This window comes from Sinocyclocheilus rhinocerous, unplaced genomic scaffold, assembly GCF_001515625.1.
Source record: "Sinocyclocheilus rhinocerous isolate Xijiao unplaced genomic scaffold, SAMN03320098_v1.1 scaffold185, whole genome shotgun sequence".
Lineage (NCBI taxonomy): Eukaryota > Metazoa > Chordata > Actinopteri > Cypriniformes > Cyprinidae > Sinocyclocheilus > Sinocyclocheilus rhinocerous.
In genome coordinates, this window is record NW_015662163.1 from 94,143 (window position 1) to 111,918 (window position 17,776).

Sequence of the window (17,776 nt, forward strand, 5' to 3'; positions counted from 1 at the left end):
TGAAGTTTACGGTTAAGTGCACTGATGTCAGACTCATTTTGAATAATAAAGTTTATTGTTAAATTGTTAAATACCCTGCCTCCACTACATAGGCCTATGTTTGTCACATCATTATAAGTGGTTGATCACCACATTTGAGTTATTGCGTAAAATGTGTTTATGTATATACAGTATATTCTGTTTATGTAGGCTATATACTGTATTCTATATACAGTACCAGTCAAAAGTTTGTACACGAATGGGAAGTGTGTCCAAACTTTTGACTATACTGTACTATAATATAGCCTACACATAAAGAATATCGGCCAATATATCGGTAGCGGGGTTTTTTTTTTACTCCCTAATATCGGTATTGGCATTGGCCCCCCAAAAAACCCATATCGGTCGGGCTCTAGTTTTTAAGCTGTTTAGTATGTGGTATGTGCCTATTAGGGTGCCTATTTAGAGTATTTTTGTGGGTGCAATCCACAAATTTCAATAGGAATACATGTGATTTTGTGTGGGGGTGAAAGATTTCCCCATGCTGATTTTGCATGATTTTACAATCAGCAATGGACATTTTTGTTGCCAAATTGTGACAATTTTATTTGTGACAAAATATTAGGGCTGGGTAAAAAATATTGATTTCTCGATTTTAATTGATTCTTATTTTTAACGAAACTGTATTGATTCTTAAATCCAAAGAATCGATTAGTCTATCCTGTTTTCAGCTAATGAACGGAACATTGTAGCACACCTCCCATCCAATAAATTGCAATAAGCTTTGTGCTTTGTTACTTTTGAAGTCTCATATTTCAAATTCTTATGATTTTATTACAGTATTCAAACAATAAATGCCATTTTGGTGCTGTGTAATGTGGCGTGACTGATCGCTGTAGCACCTCATATCAAGAGAAGCGGCAACGCGAAACGCACATGAACTGATCATTTCCTTTGCTTTAATACCCGTTTCAGCACGAAATAAACAAGAATAAACATCTGAAGGTATGTTAAAAGAAAGAGTACATCTTACTGAAATCTGTATCCTGTCTCATGTAATCGATCAATCAGTGTTTCAACCACGGAAAGTTGTCAATATAACAGCTTGTAGACTATATATTAGTGTTGGGCGATATGCTCAATTTTCATGTCGTCCTATCATCACCCTGTGAGATCGCCAATATTTTATTTAATTATTTATTTACTTGGTTTCATTGCCGGAAAATGAACCAACTCCAGTGTAAGGCTAAAAGCAGTCTAATGTTTTTAATATGACTGAATTTGTATTTATCATGCTAACAAATTAATAGAAATATCATAAGTTACTAATTATAATGCTTACATTTCCTCAGTTATTCAAAAAGCAGCTACAGAAAATGAGCAAAGAACATTACATTACCAAAGAACATCCTCAAAGCTCAGTCTAGCGCGAGGTTATGTACTATAAAACTCTCCTGTTAAAATCAGTGAATCTACACTGTATGATGAATAAATCTCTTATACTTACATTTCACGTACATCTGCCCTTTGTTGTTCATGATGAGAATTCGCGAGTCAGAATTCAGTCAGCGCGTGCTGAACAACGGAACTCCGCTGTTTCAGCGATTACTTATCTGAACGCCTCTGATTGGCCATTGCATTCATAAGCTCAACATAATCGTGTGTGATTGGTTATAACGCGCAATACTGTAAAAACGTGGAAAAAGAAATATAATGCAACAAATAAGCCCTAATATTAATTAGGTAGTATTACTAGCCTAATAATAATAATAATAATTTACTTGCTATAGTCAAAGGCATCAGCCACAGGCGATATAGTATTACTAGCCTAATAATAATAATAATAATAATAATTGTCTTGCTATCGCCAAAGGCATCAGCCACAGGCGATATAGTATTACTAGCCTAATAATAATAATAATAATAATACTAGTCAGCTATCAAAATTAACTCTAGAGAGGAGCATTTTGTTAAATATATGCACCATATAACATACTCATTATAATTTTTTGCTGTTCTTCAATATTTAATTCATGCTTAAATAAATCCATCATGTTTTTATTACAGCTACAGTTTAAATGTTTATATTTCAAAAAACGGACTGGAGTAGAAATATAATTAGGCTATATAATTGTAACTTTATTATTATAAAAACTTGATTGAGTGTAATTTAAGCGTTTGTACACAAATCAGTTCATTTTAACATTCAGTATTACAGTAATGTAGTACTAACTGACTTGTATTTAATTATATCATTTATATTTTACAGCATTAGTTGAAAGGTTTTTTTCCTTGAGAAACTTTTGCATGTACTGTACCTGATATGTATCCAAAATAATCGATTTTGAATTGAATTGAATCAAATTGAACCGAAAGCTTGCGAGTCAGAATCAAATCAAATCATGAAATTTGTGTCAAAACCCAGCCCTACAAAAAAATGACCTCTCTTCAAGCATATGTTTTTTTTTTAATTTGTGGTTTATTGTTTACCATGTGGAAATTCTGATCGCTCAAAACAATCAATAGCACCCCTCTCCTCAACAAGCGAAAGAGTTAAGTATTGTACATGTTAGTGTTACAAACAGTGTGGGATGAGTTACGAAAGTTTCATTCTTATGGTTAGGGATTTGAACAAAACCATAACCCTAAGTATGAGCAATAGTAATGGTGATTCATGCCTTGGCAAACAGCAGTAATAAATGAACTGTGAAGTCTTTTGCTTTGATTCATCTGTTTTCCCTTTGAAAAAGAGTAGGAGAGTTCTGGCAGTTCTGTATCTATAGGCCAGCTGTCTGTGTATGTGTGACACACCGAACACATAAAGCCCTTACATCACGCAGATCGGAAGTCTTCTGTTATGAGATCAGGTATCGCCTGTTGCACCACTGCCACAGTAATGCTGCTGCCATGGCAGCTGGCTGTGTTTGAAGTGGGAGTGGTGTCAGAACGTTATGATTGATTGCCAGGGAGGCTGATTGTGGGATTGACTGGGACTCCCATTTGTATTCATTTGTTTAGGGCTAATCGTGAGGATGTGGAGCTTGGTTCCTTTTCTCTTTTGTTCTTCCACATGTTCTCCTAAAATTTTTCCACTGACTTCACTTAACCACATGTTGACTCAATTCAGCCCCTACAACCTGGGTTCCAAATAATGTTGCAAAGTTCAGTTTTCAAACCACAAAGCAAAACTGCGTTGTTTATGTCATGATCCATGAAGCTGCCTACTGTCAGTGCCACTGTCCCCTTTGGCTTGCTTAGTTGGGGACACTTAATTTCTGGCAATATTGTCGACTTGATTGCACAGATACTATTTGAACTGAACTGAGCTGGACTTCAAGGGCCCAAAGTTGCAGTACTCCTTCAATTGATGGGCATCACCAATACATTATTTAAAATAGAATGAATATATTTGCAAATATCCTGTGTATGAATTTTATTCGTTATTTATTCTGGCATTTACACCAAGTTCAAAATGAGTGGCTGACGAATATAAATCGCCAAGGCTGATTGGCTGAGAAGTTTTTCTGTTATGCCGATAAGTGTAAACAAAAAAAACTCTTTCCACCAGTGCTGAGAATGAGTATTGATAAATTAATTTATAGAAATTTATAAATTAATTTATTTTAAATTATTTGTACAATTTTATTTTACTTAATTGATTTTTATTTTAATTAGGCTAATTTATTAATTAAAAATATGCTTGATAGTTTTTTTTGTTTAATCAATCCAGAATCACTTGAGAAACGATTGTGATACTTTACAAAATTTTGTGATGTTGAACTTGCAATCGTGATTTTGTTGCAGCATGTGTTATTTACTATATTTAAATTAAATAGTATGATATATATATAAGCCTTATCCCAGCCATCGATCTGTATGATCACACTGTAAGATATCAGCATCAGCCATCAAAATATCCACATCGATTGACTGCTATGCAAAATAGAAAAAAATAGCTGTGTGGACATTTGAAGTTAACTCTGTCATTCCCGTTCCTTACAACATATTGGCCAAGCAACGTCTCTGTAAAACCCCTAAAACTCCTGTCCCCTCCCATCAGATAATGATCCCACTGATCTCTTTTTAAACTTTCGCGTTCCAGAGTTCAGAACTTAGCTAACAAGACAGATGTCGTCGAGTTGAGCGCTCTGCAGAAGTTCCGTCAACTCGTCGCCGAGTTGAGCGCTCTGCAAAAGTTCCTCGGTGAGAGCTACATTGCTATTATGTGTGTAAATACAGCGCTCGAGCTCTGATCTAAATTTAGCCTTTCCTTCAAGAAGTCTTCACTTAAAATGCAGCCCAAAACAAACAGTCTCGTCCTCTCTTCTCTCCAGCTGCTGGACTGAGCCGTGTTCTCATGCGGTCCTTCAAAAGCTTTGATCTCGAGAGGAGAAAAAGGTTAAGTAGTTTGGCCGCAGAATAATCATTGACACTTTATATCAGCTCTTTGAGTCGAACTGGGACGGGAGTGACCGAATTGTGACTCTTCGGTCTCAAGCTTTTCTCAAGAGTGCTCTCCGCACTTACTGCGGCTGGCTCCTGTCCAAAAGTACCACTTTGCTCACATTAGTCTTAGAGGAGCTTCCGCTGTGTAGCTTTCATCCACCCAGTCCAAGAGAGGAAGGAGGACAATAGTGAAATTATGCAGGTTTTTTGTGTGTTTGTATAAGGCCGCTTACACATTAGAAAGCTCTTATGGATAGGGATGCGTAAGATTGGTTTGGAAGGTGTGGATTACATTAACCAGGAACCAAAACTTGAGGCAAAAAAACGGTGAATGTGTGTTTCACTGTGTTAACGCTAGCGTTCAAATATCTGGGGTTGGTAAGATTTATTTTTATGCTTTTGAAAGAAGTGTCTTATGTGCAAGGCTGCATTTATTTGATCAAAAATACAGTAAAAACAGTAATATTGGGAAATATTTTTGTAATTTTAACAAATGTATTCTTTTTGAATATATTATGTAATTTTCTCTGTGATGGCAAAGCTGAATTTTCAGCAGTCATTACGCCAGTCTTCAGTATCACATGATCATTCAGAAATCATTCAAATATGCTGATTTAGTGCTAAAGAAACATTTCTTATTACTATCAATGCACAGATTTTTGTGGAAACCGTGATACTTTTTTTTCAAGATTTTTTGATGAACAGTAAGTTTAAAAGAACAGCGTTTATTTGAAATATAAATATTTTATAACATTATAAAGATCTTGACTGTCACATTTATGCGTACTTTATTATAATTAAATGATTAATTAAAAAAATAATTAAATTATTTTTTATTAATATTGTGTTTTGTTTGCTGACTCCATAGTGTATGTTCATGCACTGAAATTTAGATGTCTTTGGTGTTACTTACCAGAAATGTAAACGTGATGTTCTTTGCATGTCCACAGAAAAAGCAGCTCTGATGTCTCCAGATGATGAGGTGCAAAAGAGTGACATATCGTCCAGCGGTCAGGGCATGGTGGAGAAGGAAGCCCTTGGGCCACTTCTCTTGGAGGTATGTTAGACTTTTTAAACTCTTTATCTGTAGAAAAGACTGATATTGAGATTGTATGACCAGAATTTCCATTCTCTCCTCATCTGAGCCTGGCTCAGTTCCTATGGTTGGGAATGACAAACTTTTATGCAACGTACATCTTATTTTTCTCTTCCATCTCTGTTCTCTGTCTGTTCCACAAGGCCCTGGATGGCTTCTTTTTTGTCGTGAACCGCGAGGGGCGCATTGTGTTTGTGTCTGAGAACGTCACCGGTTATCTGGGTTATACCCAGGAAGAGCTGATGACCTCCAGCGTCTACAGCATCCTTCATGTGGGTGATCACAACGAGTTTGTGCGCAACCTGCTACCCAAGAGCCTTGGTGAGTCTCTCAGTGAGAAGGGCCACAGTAAGAGCAGAAGGGTAGATAAAGATTTAACAGTACATTTTACACCTAACCAGACATGATGCGACATGACACAGTTACAACAACTCAGAAGTTATTTGATGATTAATGTACAGCTTTGGCGAGTAGGAATTTGGACCTTCTTTGTGGGCAGAGCAATTAATTGCCATTGTCATTGTGTACTTAAATTGTTTCCATATTTATGTATATTTGTATTTTATAACCAACCGAGATATGGGAGAAGCAAGATGTACAAGCTGTTTCTTTTGTGTTAGTTGTAGAAAAAAAAAACTGGTTTAAAAACTAAAGGCAGGTAGGGTTCTATGTTAATCATTCACTGTAAATACTAGCACAAAGGTTAGAGGTCAACCTCTTTCACTTCAGAGCTCAATGGCACTCCACTGGTGGTCTTTATCTCACACTTAACTCACCTTGCACGTCTGTGTGTGTTTTCAGTAAATGGTGTGCCATGGCCTCAGGAGCAAGGCCGAAGGAACAGCCACACGTTTAACTGCAGGTTGCTGAAAAGGCCTCCAGACGAGGTGGACGCAGAGAACCAGGAGGCCCGTCAACAGTATGAGCTCATGCAGTGCTTCACGGTCTCTCAGCCCAGAGTGGTGCAGGAGGAGGGCGAGGGTGAGACCACACACACACTCATAAAGTCATACCCATATAAATATTTAGCTTAGTGCAGGGAGTCTGATGAAGCTGTCATTGACACGCCAGCGTTCAAATGTGAAATCAGGTTTTTATTTTGAGTCCACTAATAATAATTCTTCTATTTTGCATTTTTCTAATTGAATTATGTTTAATCATGTTCTGTACAGATTTATGAAAAAATGTTCGGTATGTGTTGCATATAGCATTTTAAACTGTTATGTCTCTGTTGTCCACAGACCTGCAGAGCTGTTTAATCTGTATTGCATGCCGAATGCCCCGTCCACCTCAGATCCCTGTCAGTACAGAGTCCTTCATCACCAAGCAGGACCCTACAGGTAGTGTTTCATTATATACACATACTTACTTAGTCTCAGCTGCTAGGACCTGTTGATCTGGGCACATTATCATCATGTAAGAGCTCATGCAGTGTTATTGTCATAGGCTAAACCAAAGACATTATATTGAAGTAAAAATAGAACAAATATTGCAAAGCAGAAAAACGTGGCTGAAATAGCTGTAGCCGAAATAAAATAATGATGAATGAAAGTAAATAGTATCTGTAGTTACTATAACAAAGATGGACACAAGTGTTCACACAGAACGTGTTCTTAAGTGTCTTAATTGCTGTAAATGTAAACATGTTAGATAGACTCTAGATGGTCTTGTGCTTTTGCAGTACGTCTCCCTGTTTTTTCAGCATCTTATTCTTGAGATAATGATTTTGATTATAAGCACTTTTTAAAATGCATCTCCAGACACCTTCATTTAGTTCCATTTCATTGCACTCTATTTTTTTTAATGTCACATCATCAAGCGACAGGTACATTGAGCTGACACATTGTTTCTGTAATTCCTGTCTAAACACACACAACTTTATCCCTCAAAGAAAACTTGCTTAGTTTAGTACACTACCGTTCAAAGGTTTTTTTTTTATTTTTTTTAAGAAATTAAGACTTTTATTAAGCCAGGGCATATTAAATTGATCAAAAGTGATAGTAAAGACATTATAATTAAATATAATTACATAGAAAACAGTTATTTTAAATTGTAGTAATATTTCACAATATTACAGTTTTGTTGTATTTTTGATCACTTAATTACAGCCTTAGTGAGCATAAGAAACTTCTTTCAAAGACTTACTGACTTCAAACTTTTGAGTAAAATAATAAAACAAAAAATAAAATATAAAACAAAAAAATGTCAAATTAGATAGAAAAAAATTATATAAAAATAAACTACAACAATCAGAATTGTTGCTGAAACTAAGTAGTGTCTCTAGTCTCGAAAGCCTTCTCAGCAGTGGCAGAAAAAGTCAGCTGGAGAAGAATAATAAGCATGCAGACTGAATCTGAAATCTGAATCTGAATTTTTCTGTTCTTGCAGAAGGAAGCACAAAACGGTTTGTTGTTAAATCTGTTATTTGTAGTAAAGCTTCCTCCTCTTGAACCTGAAGTCCTGTTTACAGAATCTAATGATCTTTCCCGGTGTTTGATTTGTGTGTGTGTGTGTGTGTGTGCGCAGGGAAAATCATCTCCATCGAGATGAGTGCTCTGAGGGCCACAGGCCGACCAGGTTGGGAGGACCTGGTCAGGAAGTGCATCTACGCATTCTTCCAGCCTCAGGGCAATGAGCCCTCCCATGCCAAGAAGCTGCTTCACGAGGGTGAGCACATTCACCTCCGTTCTAGCCATTTTGAGTAGTACTTGACATTTTAAAGGGGTCATATGATGCGATTTCAAGTTTTCCTTTCTCTTTGGAGTGTTACAAGCTGATTGTGCATAGATAAGATCCCTGAAGTTGCAAAGACTAAAGTCTCAAAACCAAAGAGATATTCAATGATCTGGCCTTGCATTTCTTTACCTAGAGAATGACTATTTATGATTTATTTGATGATTTACACTCACATTTTGATTCATACCATCATTAACTCGTTCAAGGTGTTCTAATCTGCCCAATGACTGCAACCAACAATTATTTTGATAACTGATCAATCTGTGCATTGTTTTTTTTTTTTTCAATTAATCCTGTAGCCAATTTTTATTTGCCTGAAAAAGCAGTTTTATTATCTGTTTTACAGAGCAAACGTGTTATTTTCCTCCTTCAAAAGGTTATAAAAAGAAATGTACATTTATGAATACAGGATATACATTACAGTTCAAATTATTATTTAAAGGTGCGATATGTACGATTTTTTAATTAAAATATCCAAAAACCACTAGAACAGTGTTATATATTTTGCTGACTTGTGTACTTACATTATCCCAAATGTTTCAATGTTTAAATCCAGAGAAATAAGCAATTTTAACTAGTGACACGGACCGTGTCTATAGTGTCATTGGGTCGCCTACCAATGACGTCATACACCCTCGATTTCCGGAAAACATGGAAACACCAAAGACGCTTTAATATGTTGTGCGTTATATTACACAGGTGGCGACCGCACAGAGTAGCATTATAACAGAACTTTCAAACGTATCTAGTATGATAAAACAGCGCTGCTTTACCCCACATACGCACGACCGGAAGGAGCGGAAGCGCTAAAGGGTGGCATAATAAAAGCTCCACTGCTTTTGAGCCGTGAGTCACTCTCGTCTCTCATTAGCAATTGCTTCGGCGGCCTCGTTTCGCTTCGACGGCTTTCCGCCTCACTCTGCTTCATACTACGATAAATCTTTAATACATTAGCTCATCCACATGATTTCTGCCTGAGTCCTGTCGGATTGCGTCGGCTGTGGGGATGAAGATGACAACTCCCATGATTCCACACTCAGTCACAGCGTCATCAAACTACGCCTTTGTTTCTTTGTTTGTTTTGAATACGCGCCCTCTAGCGGTGAAAACTTACATATTGTACCTTTAATATAATTTAAAATAACGGTTTTCTATTTTTTTATATATTTTAATCATTTTTATGCATTCCTGTGATGGTAAATCTGAATTTTCAGCAGCCATTACTCCAGTCTTCAGTGTCACACGATCCTTCAGAAATGATTCTGATATTCTAATTTGCTGCTAAAAAACATTTCTTCTTATCATTGTTGAAAACAGCTGTACTGCTATATATTTTTGTAGAAACGTGATGGATGTTTTTTTTTTCAGGATTCTTAAAAAAATAGTTACAAAAATTCGTTTTTTGTTACAAATGTTTTAAATGTTACTTTTGATCAAATTATTGTATCTTGCTGAATGAAAGTATTAATTTTTGACAGCAAACTTTTGAATGGTAGTGTTAATATGCAGCGTACATGTGGATTTATCCTAAATTTAGAAAACAATTATAGTAAGCAAAAGGCAATTATAGTTAGCAAATGAGGCTCTAAGTTAGTGCTGGGAGGTATACCGGTTCATACCGAATACCGGTGTTTATTTTTGTTATAATATATGAATTTTTAAAATACCGCAATACCGGTGTATGTGGCTTAAACCACGTTCGGAACGCGACACTGTTTGAAAGGGGTCCCTTTTTTTTTGTTTTTTGTTTGTTTTAGTTTGTTATTATGACGCAGGCAGTGCGCTGCATGAGACAAAAAAGTAATGTAGCCAAAACAACCGCATAGCCGCTCTTTAGTGTAGATGCATGTTGATTTTATCAGACGATGCCGCGATTATAAATGAGAGTGACTCCTGGTTAACATGTATTAAAAGGGGTCGTGTTTAGTCACTATTTAGTGTGGTATTTTTTGACAATATTCACTCATTATGACAGTAAAATAGGGCATTCTAAGTCAATATACTGCAGTATTTACTCTCTCAATCAGTAGAAAATATGGTTAACACCCGGTCATGCATGAAAAAAAAAAATACCGTCATGTACTGTGAAACCGGTATAATTTTGAAAAATACCGTGATATAAATTTTTGGTCATACCACCCAGCACTACTCTAAGTTGATATTTGTAAATGTAATAACTCTAAAACAAACACATTTTTATGCTCTGTGTGTGCGTTGACAGTGATGACCCACGGCACGGCCATCAGTCCTCTGTACCATTTCACACTCAGTGATGGGACGTCCCTCAGTGCGCAGACATGCTGCAAATTCTGCTGCCCCCCAAACCCAGACGTACAGCCCTTCATCATGGGCATTCACTCTATAGACAGGTAGCTGATGATTTCGGTTGCATTTATATGAGCACATCACACAATACATATGTTTTTTGGATATAATGTGTGTTTTAGGGAACACAACACTGCTAGCTCTCAGGAAAACACTACCCCCAGCCTTCCGTCTCCTGCTGCCCCACCTTCCCGCTCACCTGCCCTGCAGCCCTCCAGTGACCTCAGCCTCCATCTCAACAACAGCAATGGTACCTGTGCCACTCCTGGACCCCCCACACCCACTCCATCAGGCTACCTGACGCCCAGCCGCGTTGGACCCTCCCAGCAGGTCAGCAGCCCCTCTCCACTTGGCAGCCCTCTCACAGCCACCCCTACCTCATTCATGTCGCCCCGACCTCCACGGGGCAGCCCGGGCCTGGCCAGCAGCCCACGCGTGCACGGCCATCCTTTTTCCCCCTCAGCGCCCGGCATCCACTCGCCCGCTGGCGGACTGACCAGGCAGCAGTCTGGCGGCGACAGTGTCAGTTTCTCTCTCCCCTCTCCCTTACCCTCCAGACAGACTCCAACCTCCAGCAGCTCCCCGGCACGTCAGTCCCCGGCCAAACCGCCGGAAGCGTCCCCTGATGAGCCTAAGGCCGCTGCAGTGGGCAACCCTAAACTTAACCAGCTCTTGGATGGTGCCCCCGAACACGACTCCCAACCCCGTCCCGCGCCCGTGGCCCAGTGTCCAGCTTTTCACAGCAGTCTGACTGAGCGGCATAAGATTCTGCACCGCCTGCTCCAGGACAGCAGCCCTGCAGATGCGGGCAAGGAGCCTGACATCAAGAAGGAGCCTCCGACCAGTCCCAACGCAGCCTTGGTAGCACGGGGACATGGGAAGGAGCCCCAGGACCACCAGCTGCTACGCTTCCTGTTGGATACGGATGAACAGGACCTGGAGGACTTGCCTCCTCCGGCTGCCCTCAGCCTCCATACTGTCAAGGTGAAGTCAGAGAAGAAAGGGAGCAGAGAGAACGTGCCCTGCGCTGCTGCTGCTGCCGCCACCACCACCGTGTCTACAGTCCCTTGCTCGCCTCAATCCAGTGACAAGCCCAGCCCGGTATTTACATCTTTATTTCATTATTCGTACTTAATGAATGAATCTAAATACATTATGGGAAAAAAATATTTTAAGCTTTTTTTACTATGTACATGTTACTATGTTACTTAATATCCTTTTGCCTTTATTAACATTTTTGGTGGCCTTCACACTTTACAGTACTGTTCAAAAGATTGGGGTTTTTGAAAAGAAGCTCCTTATGCTCACCTAGTCAGCACTTATTTGATAAAAAATACAGTAAAACAGTAATGTTGTAAAATATTACTACAATTTAAAATAACAGTTTTGTATTTTAATATGTTTTAATTTATTCCTTTGGAAAAACTGAATTTTCAGCAGCCATTACATCAGTTTTCAGTGTCACATGATCCTTCAGAAATCACTCTAATTTGCCGTTTTGGTGCTCAAGAAACTTTTCTTGTTATTTTATAGTTGTGCTGCTTTGTAGAAACCAGTCATTTTTTGCATAAAATAAACAGCATTTATTTGAAATAGATTTTTTTGCAACTTTATAATTGACATTTTGATCAATTTAATACATCTTTGCTGAAAATTATTAATTTCTTTAAAAAAACAACTGGCTCTAGACTTTTGAATGTTCTAGTGTTTTCACTCCTGAGCTTTTGACTGTCTGACCACAAATAGGATAATTGGCTGATGGAAGTCTATTTTGACAATTTACTTCTTCTCAGAATTAATCTCAGCACCAAAATGACTTTGTTAATGAAGGTTCTTTTTATTTCATAAGTGGTAATAAGTGGGAAGTTGTGGCCTAATGGTTAGAGAATCGGTGTGTGTGTGTTCACTGCTGTGTGTGTGCACTTTGGATGGGATAAATGCAGAGCACTAATTCCGAGTATGGGTCACCATACTTGGCCACATGTCACGTCACTTTTTTTTAATTAGAATGAGGTAAAAAAAAATGCACATCATGACAATGCTTAAACAATTTGAATTAAAAAATGCTGAAGAAAGCATAAGGAATTCACAGTATTGTATTACAATAGTGTACTTATTATAATGTTATTTCAGAAGGCTCAGGCTTTAACAACAAGGTCAGTTTTCAGATGTTTCTGTTGAATCTTGCTACATGTTTTAAGGTAATATTAAACACTTGATATATTTTTACACATTTTTGTCAAGTAAAATTAGATTTTAATTGCCATTTTATTCAGTAAACCTGAATAAATGATTGATTTTGACATGAAGAAATATTAACTAAATTTTATTTTATTTTTTGTCGAAAGACAAAAACTGTGATTAGCATTAAATATGATATAAAAATATAGCTTGCCATTATAGCAGTGCACAAATGAAAGTTTGAAGGGCCACAATTTCTGACATGGTTTTCCACGCAATAGTTTTATATTTCTTTATGTGGGCAAATGTCAATATTAAATAGTGTAATTGCTCACAATACCCTGATCTTTTTCAAATTTCCAAAAATCGTTGCATTGCATCAAACTCTTCTCACCTTTGTGGCTGCACATGCCCACATCTCATCATTCATGTCACAGGAAATGTCTCTCAGTCTTTCATGAAAATAAATTTCAGCTTTAGCGTGAACTCCCCTTCAGTGTCCTACAGTGTCTTGCTGTGTTCACTTTGTTACTGTGTTCTTAAACTGTCAAACCCATATGTTGATTTGAGGCAGTCAGTCTTTCTTGTGCTCTGGTGTGCCTTTTGATGTTGATGACCTTTGCTCTCATTTCCACTCCACCGCTGTGTGTGTTTACATAAGTAGCAGTTTCCCAGTACCGATCTGGACACTTTGAACCAGCTCTTGCCCACTTTGAGAAGCTCTGTGGGAGGTAAAGCAGTAGAGGAGCCAGTGCTCATCCAGCCCAGTGAGGACAACCTTTCCATCAGGTTGAATGTGAAGAGAGAGTCACCAGGAACATCAAGCCAAGGTGATGCCCGTCCCACTGGAGTAATAATAAAATTCATATTTCATTTGTCTTAAGTCCTCAATAACTGCTTTGTCCTCCTCCACCTCTCTCTGTAGCATTCCCTGATGGATCAAACCTCTCAAATCAGTCCTCTTTTGAGTTCTGTGACCCCTCCACACCAAACCAGGGTCAGGTCCAGGTGCCGGATCTTGGGCAGACTGAGCCGTTTCAGCCACCCAAGGAGAGCAGCAGCCCCTTTGCCAATCCAACCAGCCTCAACTCTTTCAACACCAACACAGGTGCAGGATTGAACGCGTCACCATGTTTGAAAACAGAAACAGTTTGATTATTAAATGAAGGGGAGAAGACTGTTAACTATTTTTTTGTCTCTTTTGATTCAGGTCTGGCCAAACTGGAGCTTCCTGAGTCTCAGCAGTTCCAGCCCTTGTCCCTGGTTGAACCAATGACCTTCGATAGCAGCTTGGGTAACCAGACACAGGCCCCTCTGTCCTCTCCTCAAGAGTGAGTGTTTATGAATGTCATGCAGTAATTCTTGATCATAATCAGGCTACAGAAATGAACCAAACAATTTGATTAATATTACAATAACTATTTATTTATTTTTTATTGCAACCTTTTTTTCTGTCCAGTTTTTTTACATGTATTGTATACCCTAGTTTTATTGTTGTTGCTAACAACTAAAAGAACCTATGTAAAATTAGACTTATTTATTTATTTTAATTTTATTAATTAGAATTATTTCTTTAAAATTTGGGTGGTGGAATTTTAGTTAAAAATATAATTATAACAGATATTAACAAAAAAATAAAGCCTCAACAGGGCTTGTGCGACTTTGTTGAAACTAGGTGAAAGTAAATATATATTTTTAACTACAGTAAGTAGCAGTGTTATTTTAGTAATATTTATGTGATGATACAGTATTTATTAATATTTTTCATTGGCCTTTATTTTAATATTTTCTTTAAGTTTTAGTGATTTTATATGCCTGTATTGTATTTATTAATTTGTTTTTGTTAAATATTTCTATTTACCTTTATTTTAGTTTTAGTTCTACATTTGTGTTTACATGTGCTGAGAACATTCAAGTAAATTATCTCTGATTAATATCAATGTGTAACTGTTGTTTTATAAACTATTAGCGGGTGCAATGTTTGGTCTCATCTCTCAAGAATAGATAGAAATATTTATATTTCCAGACACAATTATTGCTATAAATATATCTGAGTCACAAGGAAGCAGATGTGCAATTTCACCCAAATTCTACTTGCCTGCCAAATCAGTTAACCGTGCAACATAACATAGAATTGCCAGCCGCTTACCCAATGTTCCTTTCTCCTCATCATGATCAGAATCATAGATTACCTCTGTTGTTTTTTTCCCCCTCTGCTCTAAGCAGGCAGTGTGTTCCGTGTCCGCTGGATAAGATGCTGTGTCCACCCACCACTCCCGAGGGCTGTAACGACGAGAAGGCCCTGCTGGAGCAGCTGGTCACTTTCTTGAGCCGCACCGACGAGAGTGAGTTGGCCGAGCTGGACATAGCGTTGGGCATTGACAAGATTGTTCAAGTTAGTATTATTAGAAAAGCATTCTTCTCATACCTTTTGCAAGAACAGTGTGTCTGAAGGTTGACCGGTTTACTGTCTCGCCTACAGAGTGGATGCCTCGAACCTGTCACCCAGACCTTTCCTCAGTCTCAACCTCCAACACCTGTACCCATGGACCCAAAGCTGCCCAGCTACCCCTCTCAGTTCCCCACCTCACCCTCACAGTTTCCTGCTGAGATGGGCACCGCACAGGGCATGAGTTTCGGGGCCCCACGGATGGCGTTTCCAGGCAACGTGGGCATGACGGTGCGGCCCGGCATGAGTCGAGCTCCTGGTGTGCCCAACCAGCTGCGGCTACCTCCCAACCAGCTGAGACTCCAGCTCCAACAACGTTTGCAAGGCCCGCAGCAGGTAGAGCTTCAGCTTTCACTTCATTGTGTAATAATAAATGTGAATGCACAACTTCTCAATCCCCCTTTTGGATTTTCTTGCGCTGTGTAACAGATCCATTGAATACTTTTGATTTCACCCTTTCGAATAACATGCTGTGGAACTAACCTATTCTTTTGTCGAGTGCAGCTGCTGAGCGAACGTGTGATTAGTTGCACTTGTTTAGTGGTGATATATCTCTTCTCTCCATCAGCTCCAGAACAGGCTTGCGGCCATGGGCCAGTTCCCACAAGGGGGGCATGTTGCCATGGGGATGCGTCAGGGCATGCAGCAGCCTCAGATGCCCTCTCAGGTTAGCGTCACATGCACCAAGACAAATTCTGAATGTCATTTATAGGGGTGTAAGCATTTGCTCTGACAATGGTTTGATTTGATTAGGATTGTTTATCTCGGATTTGAATCTTGGTCACAATTCATTTTGATTTGATTAGTTTTGGTATGGTTCATACTTTTTTTTAATAAGCTGACAATACAACCATTGCTGTTTGTTTGTTTAAAGGGGTCATATTATGTTGCTAAAAAGAACATTATTTTATGTATTTGGTGTAATGAAATGTGTTTATGCAGTTTAAAGTAAAAAAAAAACATTATTTTCCACATACTGTATATAATTTTTTCTCCTCTATGCCCCGCCTTTCTGAAACGCGTCGATTTTTACAAAGCTCATCGGTCTTAAAAGAGAGGTGTGCTGTGATTGGCCAGCTATCCAGTGTGTTGTGATTGGCCGAATACCTCAAGCGTGTGACGGAAATGTTACGCCCCTTACCATACTGTGATGCCCTGTCCGGCCGGAGCGACGATTCAAACATTAAAACCCATTATAAACGAAGCATTTGTTGCATCCAGTGGGGACATAATTACGGATTATAATGACTTATACTGTCTTTTTACACGTTGCGTTGCATCGCGCCGCGTAAACATAAAACCATGTCTGCATTTGTGATCGGAGAAATGACAAACAAGCGTTACTCTACATTGCTCAAAACTCGCATTTGAATCATCAGTGGCAAATCCTTTAAATGAAAACGTACTTACAGTCTGTGAGTCAGAACAGCCGGCATTGTAGTCTACTCTACCAGGATCAGGAAACAGTCCTTCATAAAATGTGCTGCACACAAATTAATATTTGGGTTGAACTGTTCTGGAACAGTGTTGTAAATACAACTTAACCACTGATTTCTAGTCGTGTCCTCCTTTGGAAGACCAAACAAAGTAGTTTCGCTTTCACAACGAAACACACGGCGGGCTTGAGAACGGTGCGGCCAGCGGCTAGAGTGAGCAGTGGCAGGCGGGCTTGAGAATGGCGCGGCAGGCGGATTCGACGAAGGAGCGGCGGACGGGCTTGCGGCAACCACATGTGACGACCCCGGGCTGGACTCCGCTTCGTCCACGGTGAAAGCCGATCCGGCAATCAACAGCGTGAAGTTGATGTATTTCCTCAGCGACCAGCACAGATCAGCTCCAGGCATGACGAAGCAGATATCGTCCTCTTTTGGAAGACCAAACAAAGTAGTTTCGATTTAACAATGAAACACAGCGCCTTCACGACGTGGAGGCGGCGGCAACAACAATACTACAGCGAGAATAAAAGTTACGCCTTCTTTCTTTGCGTGAACATTTGGGCGGCGTTATGCAAATCTTCCCACATCGTGACGTAGACATGTGGCGTGGTTGACTCTTAACTTTCATAAAGAATATCTCTTTGGATTTGAGACTTTAGTCTTTGCAACTTTACAGATCTTCTTTATGCACCAAGAGCTTGTAACACTCCAAAGAGAAAGGAAAAATTGAAACCGCATCATATGACCCCTTTAATTAATTATATTAGAATTAATTATATGTTTTGCAGGCTTTCAGCTAAGCACTATTACTTACTAATTCATTAATCACAATTTCTTATTAGTTAATAGTTGTTACTAGAGTGTTTTGCGTTATTGCATTACTCAGTTGTTCCTGTGTAGTTATTAGTTAATGACAGAACAGTATTCTAAAGTGTTACTTATTATGACTATGTTTGCAATTTGTATGACACTCTCAGCAATAAACAGAATTGCAAAAATTGTGGTGTTGTTTTATACAGGTTTCAAACAAACAGACTGCAATTCGGTTTGATGCCACTAGTGATGCAAAAATCACACTTAATTTTTAAATTACTTGATTTAGTTCCCTTCACCAGTTTCTTCTTAGTT

The 17,776-nt window shown here is 38.7% G+C and overlaps 1 protein-coding gene across 5 annotated transcripts in view; it reads left to right on the forward strand.

Moving 5' to 3' along the window:
* ncoa1 (nuclear receptor coactivator 1) overlaps window positions 1-17,776 on the forward strand; it is a 62,959-nt gene that overhangs the window by 41,718 nt on the left and 3,465 nt on the right. For 4 of the 5 annotated variants that reach the window (XM_016537523.1, XM_016537525.1, XM_016537524.1 and 1 more), the window contains 13 exons: window positions 5,376-5,482; window positions 5,665-5,842; window positions 6,323-6,502; window positions 6,763-6,861; window positions 8,048-8,188; window positions 10,479-10,626; window positions 10,705-11,683; window positions 13,428-13,593; window positions 13,689-13,871; window positions 13,974-14,094; window positions 14,990-15,158; window positions 15,246-15,548; window positions 15,781-15,879. In XM_016537523.1, the coding sequence (XP_016393009.1) occupies window positions 5,376-5,482; window positions 5,665-5,842; window positions 6,323-6,502; window positions 6,763-6,861; window positions 8,048-8,188; window positions 10,479-10,626; window positions 10,705-11,683; window positions 13,428-13,593; window positions 13,689-13,871; window positions 13,974-14,094; window positions 14,990-15,158; window positions 15,246-15,548; window positions 15,781-15,879 (2,873 nt within the window). The remainder of the gene's footprint in view (window positions 1-5,375; window positions 5,483-5,664; window positions 5,843-6,322; window positions 6,503-6,762; window positions 6,862-8,047; window positions 8,189-10,478; window positions 10,627-10,704; window positions 11,684-13,427; window positions 13,594-13,688; window positions 13,872-13,973; window positions 14,095-14,989; window positions 15,159-15,245; window positions 15,549-15,780; window positions 15,880-17,776) is intronic. The other variant, XM_016537527.1, reaches the window with a different exon arrangement.